We start from the raw sequence: 11,048 nt of genomic DNA, 5'->3' as shown, positions 1-11,048 counted from the left end.
AGTTTATAAAACGCTCATCACAATTTCCCAGAACTCAAAGTGACGTCTTTAAATTACTTATTTTGACAGAAAATCCAGACGATGTTTCACATTTTTGCTTGAAAAATGACTTAAAACGATTAATTTCCCTCTTCAGTCATCGATTAATCGACTAATGTTGCAGCTCTGCTCCCAGTAATCTTTTTTATAACTCTTATATAGTGTATATATTATAGCAGTAATACCCGGGAGGACGGTCTTTACTGTGATCATGTGACTCGGCTTTGTGAAGCAGAACAGAGTTTAATTTCTGCAAAAAGCAAACGAAAACATCAGCTTCTGCACATTTATGATAGTTACTCTTGAGTTTGGTGTTTTTCGAGGTCGGATTCGGTCGCGTCTGGATTGGATACGTCGTAAAATTTAAATATGTCTTTACGGCGGAGCGCTGAGGACAGAAGCTGCTCTGTAGTCTGGTGAGACGTTACTAAAACAAAGCGTTTAAGACTAATAAGCTTCACGTGCACAGAAAAAGTCCTAGATCTTTTATTTAAACCCCTGAAAAAAAGGAAGCAAAAACTAAAATATTGAGTTTATATTTTTGTTAAATGTAAAATAATGTAAAAAGGAAATTAAGGGTCGTTTAACGCTCATATAACATTTATTATTTCCCCTGAGAGATACTGCAAAACATCTTTTTGGGTCTCCTCAGTTTGTTTAGACGTCCTTTTCAAATGAACGCCAGGATAATTGACGTTGACTCGGCCTGAAGCATGAAAACAATACAACTCTCCTCACATCCGCAAAGTATTTCATAAAACCAGCTCGTGTTTGACGCCTGTGTTTACACAACGATCGATATCTTTATGGTTTTGTTGTGGAGCCTCGATCGTCATCTGTGTCGCAGCTTTGTCTCAATTATTTTTCTTTGCGGTTTCAGGAACTTAAACTCTGCCCACACATCTGCGTCACTGTTGTACTTTCAGTATTCCCACAGTGAAGAACAGCCTCCGGGGTATTACGACTTTTATTCTATTATTACCAAACGCATGTGAACCATCTGTAAAAAGTTTTCTCCTCTGTAGTGTAGCAACAGGAGAAAACAAAGACGAGCTACGTCTCTGATAATAAACAGAGAAATGATCCGCATGGCACGAATTCAGATTTCACCCCTTAATTTTTTCTAAACCATCGATGTAAAACTTTTTTATTGTTGTTCACATCTTCACACGTGGGCCGGGTCATTTGCATGAAAACACAGACTGAGCCTGGATCGGTGTGAGTTGATGCTCCTTCTGAAGATTACGTGTATAAAATATCTGATTTTTTTTATAAACAGTTATTGGTTTGATTTTGGAAATAGGTTCTTGAAATAACTTCTCGTTTACGTAGACAGATATTGAAGGTTTTCTGTTTTAATTGATGCAAAACTATGGCGACATCACGAGACCAAAAAAATATGACATACAGAGCAGATCTGTATCCTGTAGCAGACAAATAATGCAACTTAATTTCAGTATAATATTTATTGTTTTGAGTGAAATGTGTCAAAAACTATGGGATGGATTGCCGTGATGAATGTCCCTTCTGACTTGTTCTGGTCAAAATTTCACTGCGTTTGTGACCAAATGTCTGCAGATCTAACGACTTCGACGATCTAACGATCTAACGATCTAACCCATCAGCCTCAGCTGTACTTTGTTGTATGCAGATGTTAGCGTGCTAACTAGCTAAACACAGATGTTATCCATGAGGAGGTTACCGGGGGAAACAATTATAGGTGAAACTCCCGGTGCTCGGTGAAACCAGCTAAAGACGCTAACCTAGATTTTCATCTTGAATGAATGAAACGTTGAATCAGTCGCTCTGAGCGGCTGTTTGCACAACAATGGTTTTTGCATAAAACGCTAAACTTTTGTTGTGTTTTTTGCATCGAAACGGTTCCAGACGGTCACATTTTGGTGTTTTTCTGTAGCGTGCTAATTGCAGAGTTGCGCCTCCATCTGCTGGCCGGGCATGTGCCCAAATAAAACACTTTGTGGACACGGGCCCTATGAAAGGATCCTGTGATCATTGTAAGAATGTTAGCATGCTGATGTTAGCATTTAGCTCAAAGTACGGCTGAGCCACTGGCTGTACAGTGATGAAGCCGCCATGTTTGAGATCCGTGAAGGTGACGGGGGACATTAACGGGACAGCAGGTGGCGGTCAGGAGTCTCAAAATCAATCTCAAAATGGCTCCAATGCTGTTTTTTTCTAATCATCTCAGTTCCCTGTTTTTTTACCAGGACTTTATTGTTTTATTCAGGAGGCAAACACTTGAATAATTGATGTCATTGCATTTCAGAAGAAAACTAGGAGAACACGTTCTCTCTATGCAGTCGCACTCTCGTCCCGACTCCTGCTCGTTTAATTTCTGCCTGCAGCGTTTGTGTGAAACCTCTCAGATGCACTTTTCTCCTCTGCTTTGCCTTCGTCCTCTGGGAGTCTTAAGAGGATTGTTTGTTAAGCTGTTTACTGTGGTTTTTATGTGGTTGATTGTATTTATTGTTCCTTTACTTTGTTTCCTGTGTAACTGGATTCTTTTCACTTAATGTGAGAACAAAAATGCAAAGAAGAAATCCTCTCGTGTGTCCTCGAAACAAACGACTGCCTTCTGTTTTTTTTTAAGGGAATTAATTCTCAGCAGATGACGTCAGTTTCCTTCAGACAACTTTCATAAACATGAAGAGCTAAAAGTGTAATTGCCAAATAAACAGCTCGCTTGTTCCAAGGTGAAAGATGTCCACATTATTAACTTGGTTGTTTATCGTGATGCCAGCGGTTTGGCTGCAGTGACCCGACCACCTGTCCCAGAGAGAGCTGAAGTCACGTCTCTGCTGGTCGACCACCATATTTCGGAGAAAATATGTTAAGTAGTGAAGAGCGAGAGACAGTAATCGTTTTAATCCAGTTTGAATCGTGTCATGAATCACACATGCGTCATTATAAAGACGACAGCCAACGTCTCCTGACTGAAACACTGTAGAGCTGCTCCTGTACATCAGCAGCTCACAGAACTGAACCAGAACCAGCTCTCCTTTCACAGAACTGCAGTTGTCAATACGAGCAGATTTATTGTGATGTTCATCTTTTTTACGAGCTTTTCTGAGCCCAGTTGGCTCCATGTTGGTGTTGGTTCTGGTGCTGATGAGACGATGTAGTTCACCGAGCGCTTTAACACAAAACTACACGAGGTTTGACTTTAACACAACAAACTGACAAACATCTTGTGATTCATGACCCAGTTCAAAGGGGATAAAAACGTCCCTCTCTTTACAGACTTGGCGCTCTTCATACTACTCTGCATGACTTCCTCCTTTCTTGCTGTGATAATAACTGCAGCCACTAGAGGTCGTCACCCGGCCAGAAATGTAAATATGGGTCGTAATAAGCTGCGTTCAGAGTCGACCTATGTGGATGTTTTTCTGATGAGGACGAGCTGGAAGCTTTGTTCAGATATTCATGGTTCCCAGAGGATGAAGCCAAGACAATTTTGACTTTCCGTCGAACGCTAACTTGACATGAAATTGATTGATTTATGGTTTTGGGCAAAACATCTGAAACAACCTGAGATTTTGCTCAGACGCTCATGATCCCGTTTACTGTTCATCTGACACCATCATCAGATAAAATGTGTTGATTTATGACCGAATACGTGCAAAACTATCGACATTCCCATCAGCCCACAAATGTACTTTCTGTTTAGTGCTAGTTAGCAAATGTTAGCATGCTGCCATGCTAATTTATAAAGGTAATCCTGCTACTTGCTCATTTCCAGCATGTTATAATTGTCATAGTGAGCATGTTAGCATCGTGGACTTGACGTCATCGTTCAGCTCAAAGCACCGTTGTGCCAAAGTGCAGCCTCACGGGGCCGTTAGCTCGGCTGCAGACTCGTCAGTCGTGTTTTCTGGTGACGCGTTTCTTCTTCAGGCCTCAACAAAAATCACTCTGGTTGAATTAAGGGTCACAAGTAGATTTATTTTCAGGAATCACAAGCCAAAATGTTTGATTTAACATCCCACTGCCTGATTATTACACTTCACACTCACACTGGCTATAAAACTTCTTCTCCGGTTTCATAACGGTCTATTTTTAACCCTGCATGCATCATATTCACTTTCCAAAACCCAGTGCTGTAAATGTTCAAGTCAAGCTTCTGTTGTTGGATGAATTATTATTAATGATTAATGTTGTGTTTCGAAGCTTCCTCATCGTGTTTTATAAAAGATGTCAGAACCATCAACAAGTTCTCCCGTTAATGACTTTATGTTCCAGGTGTCACGTCGGCCATTTTATCTCTGTGAGCAGGAGGTTGTGACGGTCTAGAGTGAAACACATCAGTCTGGATGCTGGGATGAAGAAAATACATGTTTAAAATCTTTAAATCTTTAAAACTTGGTCAATAAAGGACTGACAACAAAAAGCCTCTGTGTCGTTATTTGATTAAAAACATGTTAGATGGACAATTATTCAGTTTTTGTCTTCAGTAAGAAGTAAAACTATTAACAAGTGTAATGGAGTTTTTATTTTGGGGGATTTTTTATTATGTTTTAATTTAGAAATTTTAAATGATCCATGATCATGTCTTCTTAATGAACAAAGAGGAGGACGCCCCCTGCTGGTTGATGCCAAAGGATTACTTCCTTTTAAATATTTATTTTTTTAAATGCTCAAATCAATTCATTATTGAATAATTACTTATTTTACTGTAAATGAATACATCTACAAGTAAAAACATAATAAATACATGTAAAAAAATTTAATTAATTTACAGAAATATAAAATGCACATTTTAAAAATGTCTTAAGTTTATATTTCTATCCAACACATGTTTACTTTATGTTTATTTATTTCTGTTGTCTATTTATATGTATGAAATCTGGATAGACACATGAATAAGTAAATGTCAGTTTTCATACATTTATGTCCCTTTTATTTATGCATTTGAATATTTTATTTAAGATATAATTATTTTATTTGCAACAGCTCTGTTAAACCCAGCCAGCTTTCTGTTACACTAGTGTATTTGTTCATGTATTCATTAATGGATACATCAGTCATTTTGCTTCATCCATTCAAGTGAACGAGAAAATAATGATGTTCGGAAAAGTTTATTGTTTATTACCCAGGGAGGGACTGTGACTGGCAGATTGGCAAAAATATGCCCATTAATTGAAACTGATCCGATAGTTAAAGGAGCACTCTGTAGTTTTGTGGAAGACATTTTAAGAACAACTAAATAATCAAACTCTCTTTGTTTCATGACTGAATAAACAAACTGACCTTAAAGGACAACACAATTTATACTGTTTTACTTTGTTTATATGTGGCGGACCCTGCCGCCTTTCTAGCTTCAAACAGTGTTCTGGGACCTTATTTTCCTCTAAGAACAGTTTGTTTATTCACTTATAGAAAAAAACAGTTTGTGTTGTTACCTCATTAAAATCATAGCAAATATTAAGATTCTGAGTTTGAATATCTCCTCCAAAACTACAGATTGTCCCTTTAATCATCCCTAGTGTCAGATAAATGAACCCCGAACATCGGCACACTAATATCAGCAATGTGGTCGTTCAATCTTCTATCCCTTCCTCGTTAGTATAGTGGACAGTATCTCCGCCTGTCACGCGGAAGACCGGGGTTCGATTCCCCGACGGGGAGAAAATGTTTTTGGCTCCGGAAGAGTTTTCTGTCCTCCATGAGAATAAAGATACTAAAGAAATGACAGAGTGAATAACTTCAAGCTAAAACTTCATTAACACTGAGTGCATCTTTATATCTGTGCCATGCAAATATCTGGCCCACACCACATGGGACTACACCATGATACAGATCGTATGTCAGCTTCCGGTTCAGCAAAATAATAATAATAATAATAATAATGATAATAATAATGAGATTGTAATGAGATTTCAGTTAATACCATTTTGTTGATTTAAATTAACTGTATGCACGTTGAAAGATTAAACAGCTCTGAGTCCTGCTGAATATTGATGAACTACCTGCAGTTATGGATCTCAACCACTAGATGTCCGTAAACGACCATATTCAGTCTGCATCAGAGCCACAGAGACACTCACAGTGTAACAACAGTGTTAGAGTTGAAAAGGACTCATTCATTTTTATCTTATCCTGCTTTTCTGTCTTTTCCTGTTTCCTTTGAGAATCTGAGGCACGCTGCACATTACTGTAACACCTGTAACACCTTGTAAGGGGGGCGACCGCCATTCCGATGGTCCGCCATTCCGACCGGGTTCTGGTTAGGGTTAGGGTTTCAGGTTCGGGTTCGGCATTCCGAAACATGAAAGTGAACGTTCGGAATGGCGGCCCTTTGGATTAGCAACCTGTCACCCACCTGTAACACGGTTACACCCAGCTTTTCCGAAACCCCGCTGTTCCGAAAATAGACTTCCATTCATCGTAATGGCGTGGTTTCCCATTTTTTCTAAAGACCCCGCTATTCTGAAAAGGCTATTGTGGCACCCCGACCCTAACCCCCGACCCCAACCATATTGGGAAGTAATTGGAAGTTGAAAGTCGGATTCGGAACAGTGGTGTGTCGGAGTGGGGTGTGTCGCAATGGAGGTGTTTCGCAATGGAGGTGTTTCGGAAAGTCAGGCTGTTCCCCTGTAAACACCTGTAACACCTGTCTACATTACAGATGATTCATGTTATCATTACTGTTTGCAGGAGCGTTGTTGCAGGGAGCATGAGAACAAAACGTCTCCACTGCAGTAGTATCAGAACTGTCAGAACCCGGTCCAGTCATTTACTCGTACACGGGAGGACAGACTCAAAGGCCTGTATAGTTTTAAACTGGATTATCTTGTATTTATTTGGACTGTAGCCAGAAAAAACAAGTGAAACGTCAAAAGGAAGTAGAACACAGGGATGGGCAGGTCAGGACGGTTACAAAAAGGCGGGATGGCAACAACTGTCACTCAGTTATACGCAGGCTCAGCCTCTCAGCCAATCATGTGTGAGCAACAGCACACTGACATTTGCACCGCACTAAAATATATAAAGTGTTCAGCAGCGTCTTCATCTTCACGTTCCAGTTAAACGCGACTGTATCGAAAATGCCTGAACCACCGAAGATTGGGAAGAAAGGCTCCAAGAAGGCCGTCTCTAAGGCCGTGAGCAAGTCCGGCAAGAAGAGGAGGAGGCCCAGGAAGGAGAGCTATGCCATCTACGTCTACAAGGTCCTGAAGCAGGTCCACCCTGACACCGGTATCTCCTCCAAGGCCATGGGCATCATGAACTCCTTTGTGAGCGACATCTTCGAGCGCATCGCCGGTGAGGCCTCCCGTCTGGCCCACTACAACAAGCGCTCCACCATCACCTCCAGGGAGATCCAGACCGCCGTCCGCCTGCTGCTGCCCGGGGAGCTGGCCAAGCACGCCGTGTCTGAGGGCACCAAGGCCGTGACCAAGTACACCAGCTCCAAGTAAACCAGCTGATACCACCAACACAAAGGTCCTTTTCAGGACCACCCACAACCAAACTTTGAAGAGTGGTTTCCTCAAACTGTCACCGTGTTACCATGAGATCAACACGATCACAACTTCAAAAGTCTTTCAATGATTTGTTTTCCAGAACAGTGACTTTGTCTACTCCGTACACATCTAGTGCATGTCTATATCCTGGGAGAAGTGGTCATGGCCACCATGTTTCAAATAAGGGCTGTTTAACCTTATTCAAACATTCTTGTTCCTGCTCCATGCATGAGTGCCTGAAGTTTCTAATCTTCCCCAAATGTATTCGTAATTATATACCCGGTACAGAATATGTAATTGAGTGGAGGAGTAGTAATGAGTCCTAAAACCCGGAACTCCATTCATGTCACAGAGATGTAAACATACAAACCTCAAACACAGCCCACTGATCCCGCCAATGTGGGCACCACACTTTCCATCCCTTCCTCGTTAGTATAGTGGACAGTATCTCCGCCTGTCACGCGGAAGACCGGGGTTCGATTCCCCGACGGGGAGAACATGTTTTGGCCCTTCTCAGAGCCACATGGCATTATACTACCTGTGAACAGGGGCGGACGTACCATTAGGCAAAACTAGGCGGTTGCCTAGGGCCCCATAAAAGTCCTCATACACTTATGGTTAATACAGTTATTACTTATTTGCGCACATTATTTCTCACATAAAATCCTCTCGCTAAAATGCCAGCAGAATGCTAATCGTATTATGCGTATGTCGGGCCCCCCCTTCAGTCTCCACTACATTGGATCCGTCTATCTTACTGCGCCTGTGCAGAACGGATCCAGGAAGACAGCAGCAAAACGAAAACAAACGACGCAAAGTGGCGAGAGAAGAAGAGGAGAGTATAGAAGAGAAAAGTAAAGAAAAGAGACAGATGAAAAGAAGCTACCCCAGCCGAGCTGACAAGAGGAGAAAGAAGGAGGAAAACAGAAAGCTGATCGCCAAGTTACAGAAAGTAACTACTGTCTTCACTGTGGCTGCGGCTGCTGCGGCAGCAGCAGTGGCAGTTGCAGTGGCAGCAGCAGCAGCAGCAGCAGCAGCAGCAGTAACTACACTGGCTGCATGAGATACACCTCTTGTTTTTACATTTTACATCTGTTCATAATTTTTTATTAATTTTTAGGCTATATGTAAATATTAGCATCTTAGCTCAATAGCTTCTCAATAGCTTTAAACACAGTATCTCTGCTTTAAATATCCCACATTTTTATTTTAAAAACAGGAAGTCGGTACACGCTGTAGCCGTCTTCTCCATGTGTTTACTGTAAAGTCTGCAATGCGGGTGCACTTGAAATGTTGGCGTGGCTGCGAATGTCGAATATCCAACTTAAAACTAACTTCACTGAAGTCTTGTCATGATGTATTTTCCAGCTGGCCCAAGACAATTTTTTAAAGAGTTTTGGCTGAAGAAGTCGCCCCACAAAGGAAGACTCTTTCAGTTTATCACAAATATTAGCATTAAATCATCATTTTGAGGGTACATGGTTTTCACTGGGCAGGAAGTTTTTGAAATATGTAACCAGCAACGTAAATGATGTACAGTAGTGGAGTAGAAAGTGCAGTATTTGCCTCTGAGATACAGCGGAGCAGACAAAATTGAAGTTGCATGAAATCCTAAAATGTCTATGTCAGCACTTGAGTAAATATACTTACACTTCACCACTGGGTCAGAGCCTGATACTGTGTTTTGTGTGTTTGTTTTCAGAATGAGGGAGAGAGACAACGTGAAAAAGGGACAGGAAGAGAGGGACAACAGGTAAAACAAATAATACATGTGTATTCTGTTAAAATGTATGTATCTGTATAATTGACCTGTTGTTTTGTGTGTTGTCTTCTCATTTCAGAGGGCCCCATGCCTGCCTTTGCCTTGGGCCCCAAATTTCTTAAATCCGCCACTGCCTATGAAGTAGTGCACACATACACATACACATGTGTAAAACTAGACTTAAACGTTACCCTTTAACGTAAGACAAGTCCATTAAACGCAAGCGCTGCATCCACAATCCTACTTAAGCTAACATACCAAAGCTAAATATTAGCAAAAATACCTGAGGTATCCCAAGTAAAAGTACCTGTTGAACCGCGTCGGATTCTTCCACCAGATAAATCTGAAATGTCCTGATATTATTAAAGGACAGTAGAAATCTTAAAGTTCTGGTACATTATTATTTGTTTGTTTCCTTGTTTTTGCTTTGGCAAAACCTTCGATCGTTTACTGTCTTTGGATCTCAACATTTAATTTAAGTGAAATGATCTGAGAAGTTTGTCAGACGTCTTTATCACTGCTGGTATCTTCAGTTAACAGTACTGGTAACAGTTCGTTTAATCTACAATTGTAAAATGTGGTGGACCAGAATTAAAAAGTATGATTTTTATGATGGTTCCTACATGAGAGACATGGTGGACAACTGTTGTTAAGACTTATTAATAAACACAACATTTTAAGTGGACTTCCTGCAGCTGAAACACTGTCGGAAGGAGCTCCGGGTATGACCCCGCCCAGCGAAACTACACCATGTCTTCAAACACGTCCGCAGAAAGGCTTTAAATACACAGTGTCTGCAGGTCTGAGGCACAGTCGACTTTGTTGAAGACTAATCTGACAACATGAGCGGAAGAGGAAAGGGAGGCAAAGGACTCGGTAAAGGAGGCGCCAAGCGTCACCGCAAAGTCCTCCGTGACAACATCCAGGGCATCACCAAGCCCGCCATCCGCCGTCTGGCTCGCCGCGGCGGAGTGAAGCGTATCTCCGGTCTGATCTACGAGGAGACCCGCGGTGTGCTCAAGGTGTTCCTGGAGAACGTGATCCGTGACGCCGTCACCTACACCGAGCACGCCAAGAGGAAGACCGTCACCGCCATGGACGTGGTGTACGCTCTGAAGAGGCAGGGCCGCACCCTGTACGGCTTCGGAGGTTAAACCATCCTGACCCGCTGATTCTGAAACCAAACGGCTCTTTTAAGAGCCACCCACCCACTCTGAAGACTATTCCTTCTTTTATAATCATTGAAGTGTTCCTGTTGTAGATCATGTGACTGATACGTATAATATGTGGTAGGCTACCTAAATAATAAGCATCTGTAAAGTGAAGAAGTTAATAACCCTCCTTTACCTTCATTCAACTTGTTCTGCAGAGAATGTAAAGACGTTACTAGATACTACTTGTAGCCTACTGCTGTACAAGCATATTGCTGATAAAGACACCAAATACATTCCTGAAATCAGTGTTACATTTGTTAAGGGTGTTTTTTTAGAGTTTCACTTATCTTCTTTGGTCCCTAAAAGATTATGCAACACATTTATTGCACATGATATGCACCTACTATATCCCATTTTAATTCTGGAACAATAACGGCACCCCCAACAAAAGAGTAAATAGAAAAATATCCATTTCCATTGTGGGAGTATTGGCTACGTTTGGTCTTGCAAAATGAATAAGATGTTCAGTGAATTATTAAACAAGAATTTGATTAATTTATTCTTATTCTGTTCTGTCAACTGGGTCAGTCTCTACTTTGTTCCAGAATGAAT

The 11,048-nt window shown here is 41.2% G+C and overlaps 2 protein-coding genes across 2 annotated transcripts; both read left to right on the top strand.

The window, feature by feature from the left end:
- Positions 1-7,103: 7,103 nt before the first annotated feature.
- LOC311269666 (histone H2B 1/2-like) lies at positions 7,104-7,490 on the top strand (the record flags this gene model as incomplete). Its single annotated transcript, XM_084373989.1, has 1 exon — positions 7,104-7,490. The coding sequence occupies one exon, from the start codon at positions 7,104-7,106 to the stop codon at positions 7,473-7,475; it is 372 nt and encodes a 123-aa protein (XP_084230115.1). The 3' UTR covers positions 7,476-7,490.
- Positions 7,491-10,109: 2,619 nt separating this feature from the next.
- LOC311269098 (histone H4) lies at positions 10,110-10,705 on the top strand. Its single transcript, XM_084373080.1, has one exon. It carries the CDS (start codon positions 10,125-10,127, stop codon positions 10,434-10,436), a length of 312 nt encoding a protein of 103 aa, XP_084229206.1. The 5' UTR covers positions 10,110-10,124; the 3' UTR covers positions 10,437-10,705.
- Positions 10,706-11,048: the final 343 nt, after the last annotated feature.

This window comes from Pagrus pagrus (genome assembly GCF_965226575.1).
Source record: "Pagrus pagrus genome assembly, chromosome: 14".
Lineage (NCBI taxonomy): Eukaryota > Metazoa > Chordata > Actinopteri > Spariformes > Sparidae > Pagrus > Pagrus pagrus.
Note: the sequence above shows the minus strand (reverse complement) of the source record. Positions and strands in the feature narration are given on the sequence as shown.